The sequence below is a fragment of the Balaenoptera borealis genome, assembly GCF_965194805.1.
Source record: "Balaenoptera borealis genome assembly, chromosome: 7".
Lineage (NCBI taxonomy): Eukaryota > Metazoa > Chordata > Mammalia > Artiodactyla > Balaenopteridae > Balaenoptera > Balaenoptera borealis.
This window is the reverse complement of record NC_138864.1, coordinates 78583331-78603604: the sequence shown is the minus strand read 5'-3', so window position 1 is coordinate 78603604 and position 20274 is coordinate 78583331. Positions and strand designations below refer to the sequence as shown.

The 20274-nt window shown below is 42.7% G+C and overlaps 1 protein-coding gene and 1 long non-coding RNA gene across 8 annotated transcripts in view; one reads left to right on the top strand and one right to left on the bottom strand.

The window, feature by feature from the left end:
• The window catches only part of GSDME (gasdermin E), a 103886-nt gene that overhangs the window by 67831 nt on the left and 15781 nt on the right, over positions 1–20274 (top strand). For 6 of the 7 annotated variants that reach the window (XM_082398458.1, XM_082398456.1, XM_082398460.1 and 3 more), the window contains 4 exons: positions 513–640; positions 1353–1548; positions 13034–13107; positions 16581–17964. In XM_082398458.1, the coding sequence (XP_082254584.1) occupies positions 513–640; positions 1353–1548; positions 13034–13107; positions 16581–16811 (629 nt within the window). In that variant the 3' untranslated portion in view covers positions 16812–17964. Of the gene's footprint in view, positions 1–512; positions 641–1352; positions 1549–13033; positions 13108–16580; positions 17965–20274 lie in introns of those variants that run through there. The other variant, XM_082398459.1, reaches the window with a different exon arrangement.
• Positions 3215–13018, bottom strand: LOC309631827. The gene is made up of 2 exons (XR_014246588.1): positions 9671–13018; positions 3215–9367 (listed from the first exon to the last, which is right to left on the bottom strand). It is a non-coding gene; the product is annotated as an uncharacterized lncRNA (long non-coding RNA).

The window sequence follows — 20274 nt, the reverse complement described above, 5'->3', positions numbered from 1 at the left end:
GTGCCAGCCCCTTGAAAAGCATGCATTTAATATTAAAGGATACAAAATCTGTAGTGTATTAGAAAGATATGAAAAAGAATGTATTTTGGAATTTGCATGATGACTCTGAAGCTCTGTAAAAGTCCTGATGTTTAGTATTCAGCCTTGATAACTTAATCATTCTAAATGACTTTTCCAGAAAATAATTGATTAGACTTAATGTTTAGTGAGTCAGCAGGAAAATACAGTCTGAAACGAAACTTGGCTTCCCTCTTTTCTGTCTGTTTTTTTGTCTCTTTCTGTCTCCCCTCCCTCTCTTCCCTTCCCTCCTCCTTTCTTCCTTTAGTAGTTTGGTTAGTGAAAAACATGCAGGGTGGTATTTAACGCGTCCTTTATTTCTGAGTTCCAAGACTGACTGTGCAGCTGGAAGTGTTTATGAAAGAACAGAGGACAATTAGCTATAAAAAGCAAGAGTTACTGGTCTTCGTTCTGAGATAAGTCACGAGACTGGGTATGTTCTGCTGCTTTCACAGCCACTCTGTTCTTGGAGAGGAATTTCCATCCCTTTGTGGAGCTGCCAGAGCAGCAACAGAGAGCTCTGAACGACGTCCTCCAGGCGGTCCTGTTTGATGAAGAATTACTCTTGGTTCTGGAGCAAGTGGTAAGACCGGAGACATCTCAAGGTAGTGTCTCCGCATGGTTTTCTGGAGATATGGACGGGCTAGATCTCTTGGTATAAGGCTTTGAGCTGGGATAAAATGGTGTTTAAAATTTCCCCACCTCCTTTTAACCCTAAAGCTTCTTTTTTTTCTTACTCTCAGGTCCTTAGTTTTCTAACTGCAGAAAGGTAGTCGATGTGATGAATAGAAGGGTGTATTAGTTTCCTCGGGCTGCTGTAACAAATGACCACAAACTCCAATTTACTCTCTTACAATTCTGGAGGCCACAAGTCTAAAGTCAAGGTGTCATTAGGGCCATGCTTCCCCACAGGCTCTAGGAGAGAATCCTTTTTTGCCTCCTCCAGCTTCTGGTGGCTCCTGGCATTCCTTGGCTTGTGGCCACATTGCTCAAATCTCTACTCTGTCTTCACACGGCCATCTCCTTTCCTGTCTCTTAAAGGACACCCACCATTAGATTCAGGGCCCACCCCAATCTAGGATGATCTCGAGATCCCTACCTAAATTACATCTGCAAGGAAGCCAAATAAGGTCTCATTCTGAAGCTCCAGGTGGACTTATATTTGGGGGACCACTCTCCATCTCACTACAAGGGTTGTGTGTCATGGGGCAGAGGCCTGTGTTGTGCCCAGCTTGGCCTGTGGCTTCACTAGATCTGTCTCTTTTCTCTTCCCCGCACCCCATCTCTCCCCACAGTGTGAGGACATAGTCAGCAGCCTGTCACCCTCATTGGCGGTGCTGGGGAAGCTGAAGCCTTCACAGCAGCGGGACCTCGTGGCCTTCCTGCGGCTAGTGGGATACAGTGTGCAGGGCGAGTGTCCAGGCCCGGAGGATGTGGTCCACAACCAGAAACTCCTTTCTACGGCCTACTTCTTGGTCAGTGCGCTAGCAGGTATGGAAAAAAAAAAGGGGAAGAAATGCTGTTGCCTTGAAATTACTTTGCTTACTTTGTGGACGATGTGGTACATAAGGTTCCCTCCCCTTCAAGCAGTGCAGGGATGATAGGCAGTGGAAGACTGAGGAAGCTGACAGGATTGCCGTGAAGTCACGGACTTGAGTATGAAGGAGGCCTGTCTGCTGCCAGCCTCGTCCACTCCCTTGGAGAGAGGACTTCCCTTTCCGCCCCCAGGGAGGGCTGTCTGTGGGCACACTCCCTCACCAACACAGGAAACCAGTTTCCCCAGACACAGCCAGTGATTCACACTTGCTGCCTGGCAGTGCTGAGTGGCAGTGGCTTTCATTTGGCTACTGCTCTCCCCCACAGTGTTTCGTTCCTTCTGAGCCTCTTGTTCCTCTTTGCAAACTTATGGCTCTACCCCAAGTGCAGCATTGTGGCCATTAGGGCAGGGAGGCTGCAGAGAGCATCCCAATGCACTAGGTTGCTGGGCCCAGCAGCTCCACAACTTCCACACGCATCCTGGCCATCCAATTATTATTGAGCGGTGGACCCCGCCCTGACACTTCTTTGCCAACTCCCATCCAGAACGCACCTTGCCAGAGGGTCTGTGGTACCAGAAGGTGGTCATCCTGTATGAGGAAGCTGGGCTTTCACTTCCTTCTCAGAAAGGCAAGACCTGGCAAGGCAGCCCACTCTTAGTCCCCACAACTTCCCTTCAAGGTGACGTCAGTCAGGGCGCTGAGCTCCTGATACATTCAGAGTTCCTCCCCAGCACCACATGGGAACAAAGGCCCAGGAATCTCCAGTTTTTAAATAATTAATCAGAGCAAATGCCTCTCCCAGCTCCACATGCCAATGAATGTACGCTCTATGCCTTATTCCAAGTCATGGGTAAACATTTTGACTGGGATAGGACATAAGACAGAGCCCTGTGGAACTCCCCTGGAGACCTTTTCCCAGTGTTAATTGGTATATCAGAGAGTTTAATTACAGGCATTCTATCAGGAGCTAATCTACAGGCCAGAGTTCTCTAGCTTGCGAGAAGCCCTTTCTTCACATACCCTATTACTTATTGAAATATTTTAATATCAATAGGCTAGACCAGTGATGTCAAATATGTAACACATGGCCAACATTGTGAATGCACCACAGTCCCCTTTTTCCCGAGCCTGGACACAGCCTCAAATTCTCTGCAGCCTTGCACACAGGCAGCCGCTTGGGGTTGACACATAACATGAGACTTGCCTGCTGTGTCAGAGCTGGAAGCTCAGGGATAGTGAAATCTTTAAGTGCAGGTGAAAATATCTGCAGCCTATTTCTAAACCAACGGTGCTCTTCTGCATCTCTCTGAACTGAGATCTCATTTATGTGTCAGTCACTGTGGAGGTCGGATTGGTGTGAGCTCTTTCACTAATGCTCTTGTTTATTCTTCGCCCTTCTGAGTTGACCTTTTCCTCCTACAACAGTCTTCTCTTCTCAGAATCTGGGAAAGGTGCTAGAACAGAAAATGGCCCCTTTTTGAGGCCTGTTTCCAGCTTTCTAAATAATAACACTAGTTTTTTCTATAGCACTTACTTTTTTTAAAAAAAAATTGAGATATAATTGACATATATATATACATTATACATTAATTTCAGGTGTACAACAAAATGATTCGATATTTGTATATATGTCTCATTAACTATGTATGCATCACCATACATAGTTAAAAGTTTTCATCACAAGAAAAATAAACTTTATAAGATTTACTCTTAGCAACTCTCAAATATACAATACAGTATTAATTCTAGTCACCATCCTGCACACTACATACCCATGACTTACTTTATAGCTGGAAGTTTGTACTTTTTAACTGTCTTCACCCATTTTACCCACCCGTATACATTTTACACCCCCCCACACCCAAATCTGCTCTATGAGCCTTTTTTTATTAAGACTCCGCATATAAGTGAGATCATACGTTGTCTTTCTCTGTCTGACTTATCTCACTTAGCATAATGCCCTCAAGGTCCATCCATGGTGTCACAAATGGCAAGATTTCTCTTTTTACTGATTAATGATATTCCTCTGTGTGTGTACCACATCTTCTTTATCCGTTCATCCATTGGTGGACACTTAGGTTGCTTCCATATCTTAGCTTTTGTAAGTAATGCTGCAATGAACATGGGGGTGTATCTTTTCAAGTCAGTGTTTTCGTTTTCTTTGGATAAATACCTAAGAGTGGAATTGCTGGATTGTATAGTAGTAAGACTTTTAATTTTTTGAGTAGCCTTAAAAAATTCTCACCAACAGTGCCCAAGGGTTCCCTTTTTTCACATCCTTGCCAACACTTATTTCCTGTCTTTTTTTTTTTTTTAATTTTATTTATTTATTTATTTATTTTTGGCTGTGTTGGGTCTTCGTTTCTGTGCGACGGCTTTCTCCAGCTGTGGCGAGCGGGGGCCACTCTTCATCGCGGTGCGCGGGCCTCTCACTGCCTCGGCCTCTCCCGTTGCGGAGCACAGGCTCCAGACGTGCAGGCTCAGTAGTTGTGGCTCACAGGCTTAGTTGCTCCGCGGCATATGGGATCTTCCCAGACCAGGGCTCGAACCCGTGTCCCCTGCATTGGCAGGCAGATTCTTAACCACTGCGCCACCAGGGAAGCCCTCCTGTCTTTTTGATAATAGCCATTCTAACAGATGTGAGGTCATACCTCAGTGTGGTTTTGATTTTAATTTCCCTGATGATGAGTGATGTTGAGTACCTTTTCATGTACCTATTGGCCATCTGTATGTCTTCTTTGGAAAATTGTCTATTCAGATGTTCTGCCCATTTTTTAAATTTTTAAAATTTATTTATTTTTGGCTGTGTTGGGTCTTCATTGCTGCGCACAGGCTTTCTCTAGCTGTGGCGAGCGGGCTTCTCATTGCAGTAGTTTTTCTTGTTGTGGAGCACAGGCTCTAGGGTGTGCGGGCTTCAGTAGTTGTGGCACACGGGCTCAGTAGTTGTGGCGCGCAGGCTCTGTAGTTGTGGCGCACGGGCTTAGCTGCTCCGTGGCATGTGGGATCTTCCTGGACCAGGGCTCGAACCCGTGTCCCCTGCACTGGCAGGCAGATTCTTAACCACTGTGCTGCCAGGCAAGCCCCTTCTGCCCATTTTTAAATTGGATTTCTTTTTGCTATTGAGTTGTTCTATGAGATTTTTGTATGTTTTGGATATTAACCCCTTATCAGATATATGATTTGCAAATATTTCTTTCCCCATCAATAGGCTGCCTTTTCATTTTGTTGATGATTTCCTTTGCTGTGCAGAAGATTTTTAGTTTGATGTAGTCTCACTTGTTTATTTTTGCTTTTGTTGCCTTTGCCTGTGGTGTGAAATCCAAAAAATCATTGCCAAGGCTGATGTCAAGGAGCTTACTGCCTATGTTTTCTTCTAATTTTATGGTTTCAGATCTTATGTTTAAATCTTTGATTCATTTTGAGTTAGTTTTTCTGTGTGGTGTAAGATAGTGGTCCAGTTTTCCCAGCACCATTTATCGAAGAGACTGTTCTTTTCTCCATTGTATATTCTTGGCTCCTTTGTTGTAAATTAATTGACCATACATGCATGGGATTATTTCTGGGCTCTCTATTCTGTTCCACTGATCAATGTGTCTGTTTCTATGCCAATACAATACTATTTCGATTAATGTAGCTTTATAATATAATTTGAAATCAGGGCGTGTGATATCTCCAGCTTTGTTCTTCTTTCTCAAGATTGCTTTGGCTCTTCAGCATCTTTTATAGTTTTAAACAAATTTTATAATTGTTTGTTCTATTTCTGTGAAAAATGCCATTGGAATTCTGATAGGGGTTGCACTGAATCTGTAGCTTGGGTAGTATGAACATTGTAGCAGTATCCTCCCAATTCATGAACAGGAAATATCTTTCCATTTATTTGTGTCTTCTTCAATTTCTTTCATCAGTGTCTTACAGTTTTCAGTGTACAGGTCTTTTACCTCCATGGTTAAATTTCTTCCAAGGTATTTTATTCTTTTTGATGCAGTTGTAAATCGGATTGTTTTCTTAATTTCCTTTTCTGATAGTTTGTTATTAGTGTATAGAAATGCAACAGATTTTTGTATATTGATTTTGATACTGCAACTTTACTGACTTTATTCGTGCTAACAGTTTTTTGTTTAGGGTTTTTTCTATATATAATATCATGTCATGTGCAAACAGGGACAGCTTTATGTCTTCCTCTCCGATTTGGATGCCTTTTGTTTCCTCTTCTTGCTTAACTGCTCTGGCCAGGGCTTCCAATACTATGTTGAATAAAAGTGGTGAGTGGGCTTCCTTGTCTTGTTTCTGACCTTAGAGGAAAAGCTTTCAATTTTTCACCACTGAGTATGATGTTAGCTGTGGACTTGTCATATCTGACCTTTATTATGTTGAGATATGTTCCCTCTTTACCCACTTTGTTGAGAGTTTTTATCATAAATGGATGATGAGTTTTGTCAAGTGCTTTTTCTGTGTCTATTGAGATGATAATATGATTTTTTAAAAAAAATTTTATTTATTTATTTATTTATGGCGGTGTTGGGTCTTCGTTTCTGTGCGAGGGCTTTCTCTAGTTGCGGCAAGTGGGTGCCACTCTTCATCGCGGTGCACGGGCCTCTCACTGTCGCGGCCTCTCTTGTTGCGGAGCACAGGCTCCGGACGCGCAGGCTCAGCAATTGTGGCTCACGGGCCTAGTCGCTCCGTGGCATGTGGGATCTTCCCAGACCAGGGCTCGAACCCGTGTCCCCTGCATTGGCAGGCAGATTCTCAACCACTGTGCCACCAGGGAAGCCCGATCATATGATTTTTATCCTTCCTTTTGTTAATATGGTATATCACATTGATTTGCAGATGTTGAACTGTCCTTGCATCTCTGGACTAAAATCCCATTTGATCATGATGTATGATCATTTTAATGTATCGTTGAATTTGGTTTGCTAATATTTTGTTGAGGATTTTTGCATCTACGTTCATCAGGGATGTTGGTCTGTAATTTTCTTTTCTTGTGGTGTCCTTGTCTGATTTTGGTATCAGGGTAATGCTGGCCTCATAAAATAAGTTTGGAAGTGTTCCTTCCTTCCTCTTATTTTTTGGAAGAATTTGAGAAGGATTGGTTTCAGTTCTTTAAATGTATGCAGAATTCACCAGTGAAGCCATCCTGGTCCTTGACTTGACTTTTGTTTGTTGGGAGATTTTTGATTACTGATTCAATCTACTTAGAAAATCCGAAAAGACTGATTACTACTATTTCTTCCTGATTCAGTCCTGGTGGATTGTATGCTTCTAGGAATTTATTAATTTCTTCTAGGTTGTCCAATGTTTTGGTATATAATTATTCATAGTACCCTCTTACAGTCTCTTGTATTTCTGGGGTATCAGTTGTAACATCTCCACTTTCATTTCTGATTTAAAAAAAATTTTTTTTTAACATCTTTAGTGGAGTATAATTGCTTTACAATGTTGTGTTAGTTTCTGCTGTATAACAAAGTGAATCAGCTATACGTACACATATATCCCCATATCCCCTCCCTCTTGCATCTCCCTCCCACCCCCCCATCCCACCCCTCTAGGTGGTCACAAAGCACTGAGCTGATCTTCCCATGTGATGCAGCTGCTTCCCACTAGCTGTCTATTTTACATTCTTTTTTTTCTTGGCAAGTCTAGCTAAAGGTTTGTTAGTTTTCTTTATCTTTTCAAAGAACCAGCTATTAGTTTCATTGATTTTTTTCTTTTATCAGTCTGCATTTCATTTAATTTCCACTCTGATCTTTATGATTTCCTTCCTTCTACTAACTCTGGGTTTCATTTGTTCTGTTTTTTTGAGGTATAAAGTTAGGTTGTTTGAGATTTTTCTTGTTTCCTGAGGTAGCCATTTATTGCTGTGAGCTTTCCTCTTAGAACTGGCTTTGCTATATCCCATACATCTTGATATGTTGCATTTCCATTTTCATTTGTCTAAAGGTATTTTTGATTTTTCTATTGATTTCTTCTTTGACATATTTTCAGTAGCACATTGTTTAATCTCCACATATTTTGACTTTTCCAGTTTTCTCCTTGTAATTGATTTCTAGTTTTATACCATTGTGGTTGGGAAAAATGCTTGATATGATTTCAGTCTTCTTAAATTTATTAAGACTTGTTTTGTGGCCTATAAAATATGACCTATCCTGGAGAATGTTCCATGTGTGTTTGAGAAGAATGTATACTCTTTTCCTTTTGGATGGAATGTGCTCCATATATCTGTTAAACCCATCTGATCTAATGTGTCATTTAAGGCCCCTATTTCTTATTGGTTTTCTCTCTGGATGATCTATCCATTGATGAAAGTGGAGTATTAAAGTCCCCTACTGTTATTGTATTGCTGTCTATTTCTCTTTTTAGGTCTGTTATATTTTCGTTATATATTTAGGTGCTCCTATGTTGGGTGCATAAATATTTAAAAGTGTTATATCCTCTTGTTGGATTGACCCCTTTATCATTATGTAATGCCCTTCTTTGTCTCTTATTACAGTCTTAATTTTAAGTCTATTTACTGCTGATATAAAGAGAGCCTGTATAACCCCAGCTTTCTTTTGGTTTCTATTTGCATGGAATACGTTTCCATCCCTTCATTTTCAGTCTGTGTATGTCCTTACATCTGAAATGAGTCTCCTGTAGGCAGCATAATGGTCTTTTTAAAAAAAAATTTATCCATTCAGCCACTCTGTCTTTTGACTGGAGAACTTAGTCCAATTACATTTAAAGTTATTATTGATAGATATGTACTTATTGCCATTTTATTAATTACTTTGTGGCTCTTTGGTAGTTCTTTGTTCCTTTCTTCTCTTGCTCTCCTCTGTGATTTGATGATTTATTGTAGTGGAATGCTTAGATTGCTTTCTCTTTACTCTTTTGTGTATCTGCTAATAGGTTTTTAATTTGTGGTTACCATGAGGATTACATACCAACTTAAAATAGACGGTTATAAATACCTGTTGGTAAGAACTTAAGTTTGAACGCATTCTAAGGCTCTGCTTTTTTACTCTCCCCCTCCTGCCATTTTATGGTTTTGATGTCACAAATTGTATCTTTTTATCTTGCATATCCCTTAACAAATTATTGTAGTTATAGTTATTTTTTTACTACTTTTGTCTTTTAATCTCTTACTAGTTTTGTAAGTGATTAATCTACCCTTACAATATTATTCTGAATTTTACTATATATTTACCTTTACCAGTGAGATTTATATTTTCATATGTTTTCCTGTTACTAATTAGTACTCTTTCATTTCAGCTTAAACAAGTTCCTTTTACATTTCTTGTAAGGCCCGTCTAGTGGTGATGAATTCCTTCAGCTTTTGCTTGTCTGGAAAATTCTCTCCCCTTCAATTCTGAATGACAACTTTGTCAGGTAGTCTTGGTTGCAAGTTGTTTTCGTTTGGTACTTTCACTATATTATACCACTCCCTTCTAGGCTACAAAGTTTCTGCTGAAAAATCTAATCTGCTGATAGCCATGTGGGGGGTGGGGTTGTTCCCCTGTGTGTAACAAGTTGTTTTTCTCTTGCTGCTTTTAAGATTCTCTTCCTGTCTTTAACTTTTGACATTTTAATGTGTTGTGGTGTGGGTCTCTTTGAGTTCCTCTTATTTGGAACTCCAGTCTGGGTTTCCTGGGTCTGAGTGTCTGTTTCCTTCCCCAGGTTAGGCAAGTTTTCAGCCCCTTTCTCTCTTCTTCTTCTGGGATCCCTATAGTGCAAACGTTGGTCTGCTTGATGTTGTAGCATAGTTTCTTAAGCTGTGTTCACTTTTTTTTAAACTTTGGGTTTATTTATTTATTTATTTATTTATGGCTGTGTCGGGTCTTCGTTTCTGTGCGAGGGCTTTCTCTAGTTGCGGCAAGTGGAGGCCACTCTTCATCGCGGTGCGCAGGCCTCTCATTATCGTGGCCTCTCTTGTTGCGGAACACAGGCTCAGTAATTGTGGCTCACGGGCTTAGTTGCGCCGCGGCATGTGGGATCCTCCCAGACCAGGGCTCGAACCCGGGTCCCCTGCACTGGCAGGCAGATCCTCAACCACTGTGCCACCAGGGAAGCCCAAGCTGTGTTCACTTTTTTTTCACCTTTTTTTTCCTTTTTGCTGCTCTGATTGGGTGAGTTCCATTGCCTTGTCTTTGAGTTCAATGATCGTTTCTTCTGCTTCATCTAGTCTGTGGTTGAACCCCTCTAGTGTCTGTTTTGGTTCATTTGTTGTATTCTTCATCTCTTTGACTTCTATTTGGTACTTTCCTATATTTTCTCTTTCTTTGTTGAAGTTCTCACTGTGTTCATCCATTCTTCTACCAAGCTTATTAATAAGCATTTTTATGATCATATTTTGAACTCTTTAGCAGGCACATAAATCACTTATATGCTTTTCATTCAGGAAATTTTCTGAGCTTTTATCTTGTTCCTCTGTTTGGAACACCTTTCTCTGTTTCTTCATTTTCCTTGACACTGTGTGTTTGTTTCCATGCAGAAGGTAAAATAGTCTCCTCTCACGTGAGGGAGTGGTCTCATGTAAGAGAGGACCTTATTCAACCTCACCCTAGCTCTTTGTTGTCTCTCAAACCTTTGTGATTGTCCAAGCAGCCTATTTTTAGTGGCTCCCAATAGTTGAGGGTTTGTCGACACCTGTCAGTGCCCCAAAGAGGATCTCAGTCAGCATCTAGATTTAGGCTGATTAGGAGCCAGACCTTCAGGCAGCAGCTTTTAAAGTATACAAGTATATATAGACCACAAGTGTAAATCCTGCTAGCCAGTAGAGCCAGGTGACCTAGAAGTGTCACCTGGGTGGCAGTCACAGAAATCACAAGCCAGACGATTGTATAAGCTCCTTTCCAGGAGATAGCAGCAACCTGGAATGAGGCAGATGGAGAGCACAAAGGTAGCATCCATTGGCCTCTGTTCTGAGAGCAGTCCCCTAGATGTATGGCAAACCCGAAACTTGCCCCTCAGGCCAAGCAAGTGGGTCTCTTTCACAGAAGGACTAGGGGTGTGTTTCAGTTTGCTGTCTGACTGTGCCCTGGGGGTGGTAGCTGGCCAAGAACTGTGTCATTGTTACAGTCCCGAGGGACCCAGGAATGCAAGCCCTGCTGGCCACGAGAGCCAGACGATCAAGGGGTGTTTCCTGGGTGGCAGCCACAAAAACAAGGGCACCAGAGGTGTGTCATAGCTCTCCTCTGGGAAATATTGGTGCTTTGAAGTGTGGCAGAGGGAGGGTGCAAAGATGGTGTCTGATGGCCTCGGTCCCCAGAGTACACCAGCAGGTCCCTAGGTGTGTGTTAAATTAGATGCCTACCCCCAGGCCGATGCTTTATGATAACAAATAAGCCTCTTTCATAGACAGTATGGGGGCTTTTCAAACAGCTGCTTCTGTGCTGGGTCCTGGGGGTGGGTAAGTCCACGTACAAGCCCTTTAAGAATGACTTCTCAGTTCACTATAGGCTCGTGGGTCTTGTGGATGTGAGCCCCACTGGTTTTCAAAGCCAGATTTTGGGGGGCTCGTCTGTCTGGGTGGTCTTAGAAGTCAGGGTGGGGTTCAAATCCTTCACCACAGGGAGAAGCTCGGGTTTTGAGTTCCCTCCTGATTGTGGGTCACTGCACCAGGGGTGTGGGGTTTACAGGGAGACTGTGGCTCAGCCTCTCCTACCTGCTGCCATGGGGTTTTTTTCCTTGTTCACCTGATGTATGGGAGTCGCTCAGGTAGTTTGGGGTTTCTTCAGAGGAAACTGTTCCATATGTTGCTGTAGATTCAGTTTGTCCGTGGAAGGAGGTGAGTTCCGGATCTTCCTACGGTGCCATCTTGAACCTCCCTCCTCCTGTTTGTTTAAAGCACTTCAGTCTCAGCATCTAGCCTATCTCCTGGAACACTTCCCCTACCATTTTGTGACCTTAAGCATGAACTTCCCAGGTTTCATTTGTAAAATAGTTAGAATATGAAAGATCAAAAGAAATCATTTCAATTCCAGAAATGCTGAAGAAGCCTCTACTGTGTTTTAGGCACTGCTAGATGCTGAGGTAGGAGAAAATCATCATCCCCACCCTCAAGGGAACTAGAGTCAAGCAGTGAAATTAGGTGGTAAGTGCTGTAAAGTAGAGCTGTGTCCCTAGCACCATGCTCAAGGTAGTGAATGACCATTGAGTAACATGGAAGTAAAGTATTTCCAAGAATAAGGGATGATGATGATGATTACGTGGGACTCAGGAGTCCCCTTAGAAGTGAGGAATGGAAACATGAACAGGTGAGATGACTTGTGACGGTAGCTCAGCCAGGACATCATGTCCCAGGGGACTTTGTCCCTGCCCTTCACAGCCCTGTGGATCTTTCCACAAGGCCCCATATATTTACCATCTTCATCTTCCTGATTTGGGAGCAGGGCCTCCTTGAGGGTCTGTTGAAAACTGTGGGGACTCTCTGGAGACAAAAGCACATTTAAATGCAATTTAGCGGGTTCTCTGGCAGGCTCAGGCCTCGGGGCTGCCCCATCCCCCTAGCGGCCTTGTGCTCTTGGGAGAAGGCCGTGTTTCATTGTGCTCTGTTGGGCCACAGCCTCAGCAACACACTGCCATTTATAAATAAGGCTGCTAATTAATGCAGGAGATGGAGGGGTTCATGAGTGTTCCCTGTGCCAGATGATGGAGCAGACGATTCTTTTCTCTTTTGCCTTTTCAGTGCAAAGGTTGTATCCCAAGGGATTGGGTCCTTCTAGCAACTGCATCTGTTCTACCTTGGGAGGTATTTAAAACTGGTTTTGACTAACACTGATCTGGATTTCCTTTTCCTGGGGCTTGGCAGGACCCTTCTGGGACAGCCCCCAGCCTTATACAGCTCTGTGCCAATGCTCTCTGCCACTGGTACCCTTGTGTTGAGCTAGCCGTGGGCCAGGGGGCCCTGCACAGTCCTGGGCTCAGCAGGTTTGCTGTGCCACCCCTTGACTAGACCACATTACATCTTTCTCCCCCAAATGATTAGTGACCTAGGTATAACCCTTTATAGTTTACATAGTTCTCTGACATAGGCAGAAAAAAAGAAAATCTATAGTACCCAAATGAGGAAACGTGCTGTGAGAGGTATACCCAAGGTCGCTCCCAAATATTTAGTGGCGCTCAAACATAGCTCTTCTGTCACCAAACCCCAGGTTCTTTCTGCTTTTCCATGCTGATTCACTTTTCCCTGAGTCTGTACCGTTCTTTCTGATTGGCAAATTGCATGTAAGAAATATCCTCTGGTGAACACAGAGCTGGTTACCTGGTCCCTACATCTATTTTCTAAAAGGCCGTTGCTGCCGGTTTAGCCCCATTCATTCATTTATTCTACAATTACTGAGCTTATCCTCTGCCCAACTGGTAGAGGATATATAAATTAGGTACAGCTCAGGGGCTGGCTCTGTTTCCATGGGTGCTTTTTGACGGTGACTGATTTTTTTTTTTTTTTTCTCCTGCAGAAATGCCAGATAATGCAGCAGTTCTGCTGGGCACTTGTTGTAAGCTCCAGATTATTCCTACACTGTGCCACCTGGTAAGAACCTCCCAGAGAGGACCTGGGGATGGGCAGGAACAGGGAAATGATGAGGAGATGGACACCTAACAGCTGATAAAACTCGCTAGGCTTTCTCATCCACAACAGCCCTTCAAAATAGGTTAAAACAGGTATTATTAATCTCTCTCTTTTTTACACCCTGCCCCCATCACACACCCCATAGGAAGACTAAGGCTCAGAGGGAAAGGAGTTATTTGAAGAACTTGCTAGCAGGGCTAGGACTCAAACCTTATATTTCTACTCCAAATCTCATGATTTTTGCATTTTTTGGAGAGAATTTTGGCCAAGGCTTGGTGCAGTGTTGCAGGGAAGGGGCCTAACACCACATTATTTGCAATGGCAGTTCTGTGGCTGGACCAGTTTGATTCAGCTCTGCATCAAATTCAACAGGGAGGTATTCAAGAGGACTGCTTTGTCTCAGGAAGACATTTCATTTTCTCCTAGGAATATCATTAGCTTCATGCCCTCAGGAAATGCCATGGCAAGAGCAAGAGTTAGGTAATGATGAGCTTAGCCCTGAAAGTCAAGGTTAAGCTTTTCCTTTTTAAATTACAAATTGGGTCATCAATAGAAGGAACCATCAATAGGCTGGGGCAGCTCCTCAGTTGTAGCTTCTGCAGGTGTTGCTCAGCCTAGGGCAGACAAGCAGAGGATACCCGGCTAGGTTATCTTGAGGCCTGGTTACTAAGGGCTGAGGCCAGCACGCTATGTAGACCCAAAGGACCGAAGCTCAGAGCTCTGCTCCCAGATCTGGGAAGCAGGTATCGGGGTAGACTGCCTAGATAGGACCCTGCAGTTTGTTATGCATCTACTCTGGGAACTTTGAGCACTGTGGTTAGTGCCTGTGGTACTTCTTGGTGTAGCAAAGAAGTTTACATGGGACTCGGGAGTCACCTGAGAAGTGAGGAATGGAAACATGAACGGGTGAGGTGACGGTAGCTCAGCCAGGACATCGTGTCCCAGGGGACTTTGTCCCTGCCCTTCACAGCCCTGTGGATCTTTCCACAAGGCCCCATATATTTACCATCTTCATCTTCCTGATTTGGGAGCAGGGCCAGAGACTGCAGAGGGCTTCATTCCAGAGACTGCAGTAAGGCTTCATTCCAAGGGGCAGTTTAGATGTCATTCACAACCGAAAGCAGTTTCTACCTGTGCAGAGGAATGCTGTGTTCTTGTACTTTGACCACAAAAACTGAACTACTTGAAAATGAGCCAGCATGCCACGGTGGTGCGGCCAGCTGAGGGTAAAGGCTGATGGCGCAGTTTGGTTATGGAAACAATACGTATCATTATCTAATTGTCTGCAACGACAGTAACTCTGCTTTCTAGCTTAGCTCCCTTTTGCAGCAACTAAGTATTTAGCATTTCCCAAGTCAGCCCTCACCATGTATTTACAAAGTCATCAACTGCATTCAGGAAGTATATAAAAAAAGAAAATACTGCCGAGACTGCATTAGCTAACTAACTCCCTCTCCCAACCAGCTCACACTTAGTTGTCATCTTCCCTGCAGGTCTGCTCTAGGATTTGATCTTTGGGTTGCTTCCAAGTTCTGCTCTGTTGGTGTTCTGGGAGTAGCCATTAGGACGCACTTGGAGTCCCAGCACAGCTGGTATTCTACCTTGGTGCAAAACTACCCACCCATAGAGTCATCTGTTTGCCTTTGTGGGCTGCTCAACATAAAGAAGTAATGTTTCTTTATGTGAAGACACTCAGGAAGGTCTTTAATCTCGCCTAGAGCTCATAACAACGTTTGTTAGGACCGCAAGGCTCCTGCTTCCTGAAGGAATTTGGGTATCTTATGTTTCCTATAGGTATTTATTTAGAGCAGGGTACAGAAGTCTCCTTGCATGCCTGTCTTGTCTTGTCTGGTGGCCAGAGTAACTCTGAGAGGCTTGCTGAAGGGCTTTTGAAAGAATAGCGTCAGATACACTAACAAACACATTTGCAAACTGGTGAAAGAGCTGGTAAGAAAGTGAGTTAGAATCATCTGGAGGGAATGTTAATTTCACACCCCACCCTCTTTGGGTGACTGTAATCTCTCTTGTGCCTCTGGGCACTTGGGGTTGGCAGATGTTCAGAGAAGAAGGCAGGATGTTGCTGGGTGCTTCTCCACCAGACCCAGGACACAGCCCTCTGTGCTGCACCAGTGGAGCTCATTCTTAAGTCACCGGATGTGGTGCTCATGCTTAAAGAAGCAGGCCAGATCCACTCCCTAAAGCATCATCTACAGTTTACAGTCTAGGCCACGTGGTAACGGGAAACCTGTGGTTACACTGTGTGAGTTGCATTGGGTGAATCTACAAGGTGTAGACGTGTAAGGCTGATTTTGATAACAGACACACAAGTTCCTTTATATGCAAATGAGTGCTGCCCTTCAGCCCCTGGGGCAAGTTGCTTATTACTTTTAGTAAGAAAGATTATCAGTGCTCAGAACATGTTTGGAATTCTTTTGGATTCCCTTCAGATTCAGTTAAAATTCATGCATACCTTATAAGGCTTCATTTTTTATTTTAAATTTTATGCTCTACATTATTAATCTGATCTGGTTCTGAGTGCCTGTTTAAAATTCCAATCTACTGGCAAATTTGTAATTACTAAAGATTAAAAACAACTGTGTCAGAGGCACTGCTCAAGACCCTAAAAGCAAAGTTTCACATGTTCTGAGCAGTTGCAATTAGAGCAGTGTTTGATGTGACCTCTCTGAAGAACTAACGTTCAACTGAGGGTCAGTGTTCTAGGCAGGGTATAAGGTAAGCATGGCGGACCAGGTCCCTGCTCTCCTGGGCAGCTTAGGTTTTAATAAACAGAGTAAACAGGGAATGTCAGGAAGATAATTTCAGAAACAGCAAGCATATGAAGACAAATAATGTAATAGTGGCTGGGATAAGGGGGTAGCGAGTGGCTCGATGGAGAGAGGATTAGGAAAGGCCCTTCTGATGTGGCATTTCAACCAACAGCTCAGAGATGAGAAGGAAAGTTCTGTGGGGAGCTCTGGAGGAAGGATGTCGCAGGTGGAAGGAAGAGCAAGGGCAGAGGTTCTTAAGGCAAGAAGCATCACTAAGTAAACCATGGTACCTACCTTTGAGGAGTTCATGCAAACATGTAAGACATTGTAATAGGTGAATTAAAATAAAAAAACCAAACCTTACATACTGTGTGTATAAGAAAGTTATATTCTGACCTTTCTAATCTACTGGAGTTAGTGGATCCAGTAGAAGATAGATAGAGTTCAGAGAGTAGGGATTTGGTCAGAGGACTCCAGGGGAAGTGGAGGTCCTGGCCTGGGCCAAATATATCGTGTTACAGCTTAAGGGTTTTCCCTGCTCTATTTGGGGAATGTAAACAACTTAATTTTCCCCCCATAATTAGCTAGACGTGCTAACATTATTATCCAATGATGTGGATTTTCTATAACCTTTTTTGGTGGATTTGTTTACATGTGTCATTTCAGCTCCATGCTCTGTCTGATGATGGTGTGTCTGATCTTGAAGACCCAGTCTTGGCTCCACTGAAAGATACAGAAAGGTTTGGGATCGTGCAGCGTCTGTTTGCCTCAGCTGACATTAACCTGGAGAGACTGCAACCTTCCGTGAAAGCTGCCACCCGGAAGGACCCTAACGTTTTCCCACTGGTTCTTTATATAAGCCTGAATGGACTCTGTGCTTTGGGCAGAGCACAGTAACAGTGTCCTATGTGGATTACAGGTACACCTTGTTTTATTGCACTTTGTAGATAGTGCACTTTTTTTTTTTTTTTTTTTTTGGACAAATTGAAGGTCTGTGACAACCCTGAGTCGAGCAAGTCTATCGGTGCCATTTTTCCAACAGCATTTGCTCACTGTGTCTCTGTGTCACATTTTGGTAATTCTCCCAGTATTTCAGACTTTTTCATTATTATTATATTTGTCATGGTGATCTGTGATCTTTGATGATACTACTGCAAAAAGATTACAACTCGGCTCAGATGATGGTTAGCATTTTTTAGCAATAAAGTATTTTTAAATTAAGGTATATACATTGTTTAGACATAATGCTATTGTACACGTAACAGACTATAAGATAGTATAAACATAAGTTTTATATGCACTGGAAAACCAACAAATTTGTGTGACTCGCTTTATTGCAGTGGTCTGCAACCAAGTCCACAGTATCTCTGAGGTCTGCCTGTACGTGTTATCAGCCAAGCCTGGGTATTTTTCAGCATCATTAAGATACTGCCTTTGGGGCTTAGATCACCACGTTAAAGGTTGATCTAGGAGATGAATTTATTGAACAGTTTAATAAGTGGTGACTTTTTGCATATGAATCGCCTCAAATTTAGCCACCAGGTACTCTGTGTACAGTGTGTTTTTCACAGGAGGGCCTCTTGTGCTGGTAACCCGGTGTCCGAGTTAGACCCCAGCACATAAAGAGCTGGAGGAGGGTTGAGAATTGTAAGTCAGAGTACATTCAGACCTTTTCTCTGCAGAAAAATGGGTCCATCTAGTTCCCACTTCCTGTTAAACAAAAATAGATGAGGCTGATGCTTTGATCCAAAAATTTGTGAATGCTGTGGGGAGGAATTTCTCTTCATAGAAGGCTCCATTTTGAATGTGCTGTATGCTATGCATTGATTGATTGATTGATTGAAAAATGAACTGTAAATGCCACTAGAGTACAGAGGTTATTGTTTAGCAGAAGACTCAGCAGGACACTGTTCCTTAGGGTCAAGCTCTATCCGTTTTGACTTTGCCGTGCTTTGATGAATGTACTGATCCTATGTCTAGAGCAATGTGTGGATTTCCCATGCATTCTGGCTGTTTAATTTGTAAAATACTACATTTGTATCAAAGGAAACTTTGAATTGTGTATATTTTTCTTCTTCTTCTTTATTCTGCTTTCATACCCTTCTATTAATAGCCAGGACTGTCTCTTGAGTGCTCCCGATGCCATTGCTAATACCCACTGGGGCTCTGAAGCCACTTCTGCTTTCCCTTAGCAAGAAGTTGCTGAGACCTACTGCTAGAATGTCTGTCTTACTTTAGGAGCAGGAGGGCAAGCAGTTGTTAGAGAGAAACATGCTGTGTGTGTTACTCACTCAGTACCTGTTTTTTTACCTCAGCATCACCTACTTATTCCCTTTCTGCACTTGAGATTTTAATGAATGCTTAATAAGGAAGAAATGAAGAAAATAACCCTTTCATGACCTCTATTAAAATGAGACAAAATTATGCAAATACTTATGATTGATATATAAGAAAAAAAGGACACAGAGTGGTGGCAACAACATAGAAAATAAGCACCTTATTCACAAATTGGAAAGGAACATGCAAAAGTCAAGACAGTTGTGTTAAGATGGTGGTACTATACATGCCTCTTGTCTGGTTTTCTGAAATGAAGTAAGTGTAAAGAACATACTACAGACAGAATGTGTGCTATGAATCTACTTGTGTGAAAAACAGATATACATGTATCACAATGCATGGGAACCCTCATTTAAGAGTTCACTAGAAACAGGAAAGGATTTAGAGGTTGGGGCAAGAGGCACTGGGGGTAGTGGTTCACCCTTCTATTCCTGTTAGAATTTTGTATGTCTTAAAAATAACAACAACAAAAAACCCAAAACATCAAAAACTAAAGATAGGCTTAAGGCAGAAAGAAAAGATGCCATCATCCAAGCAAGTGCTGGAAGTTTGGGTTACATCAAACAGCAACTAAGGCAATCTGTCTGTTTCCACAACTGTCCTAAGACTGGCCAGTTATCCTGCTGGACTGTGTTTTAGACATTAGCTACTGAAAAAGATATAGCCAGAAGCAGCCGCATTGCACAGGGAGATCAGCTCAGTGCTTTGTGTCCACCTAGAGAGGTGGGATAGGGAGGGTAGGCGGGAGACGCAAGAGGGAGGGGATATGGGGATATATGTATACGTATAGCTGATTCACTTTGTTATAAAGCAGAAACTAACACAACATTGTAAAGCAATTAATTATACTCCAATAAAGATGTTTAAAAAAAAAAAAGATATAGCCTTATGCTGCTACAGCAGACCCCCATTGGGATCTGGTGGGTGAGGTAGTAAGTAGTGCTGGACGCCAGTGAGGGTGAGATTGGGCCTTCAAAAGGTTCTTCTAACTAACTAGTTTCCTCATCATTAAATATTATTAATTTTAAATGTATGTTTATTTACTGCTTGAGATCCAGAACCATACTTCTTTTAATAATTAGATTTGGAAACAAGTTCTAGTATCCCAGAATACGTAGAAAACAGTAAATACAGTAGTATTTCCTAGAACAGAACAACCACCTTAACTCTGATATTTCCACAACCACTTCTGTCTCATAAACGGATACAGGAAGAAATGCTGACATGATTGATTAGCTGGTGTGGTGTGGCCCGATAATGGCCCCTAAAATGTGTTCATGACCTAATAAATCCCTAGAACCTGGCAAACGGAGACTTTACAGGTGTTTTTAGGTTGTGGGCCTTGAGATGGACAGATTATTCTGGATTATCTGGGTGGAGCCTTAAAAGAAAGAAGGCAGAAGGGTCAGTGAGAAAGGGATTTGGCCACAGAAAATGCAGGAAAGATGAGGCATGAGAAGAATTCAGTGCTGTCACTGGCTCTCAAGACAGAGGGGGCCAGTTCAAGGACAAGAGAGCAGTCGGTCAGACAGCCAGCAAGGAAGTGGGGACTTTGGTTCTACAACTGCATGGAACTGGAGTCCACCAACAACATGCAAGAGCCTGGACGCAGATTCTCCTCCAGACCTGCAGGTAAGAGCCAGGGCAGGGCCTGGGAGACAACTTCACTTTAGCCTGGTGAGACTTGTGTTGGACTTCAGACCTACAGAACTGAGATAATAAGTTTGTATTTTAAGCTGCTAAATTTGTGGTAATTTGTTACTGCAGTGATAGAAAACTGACAGGTAGTATAAGATAGAAGAATGAACCACACACAGTTGGACCCTTGAACAACATGAGTTTGAACTGCACAGGTCCACTTATATGGGGATTTTTTCCAATAGATACTACAGTACTATACAATCCACGGATGCCCAACCATGCATACCAAGGGATGACTTTACGTAAAACCTATTTTTTTTTGGAATATAGGTGAAACACTCTTTGACATAAAGCATAACAGTATTTTCTTGGATCAGTCCCC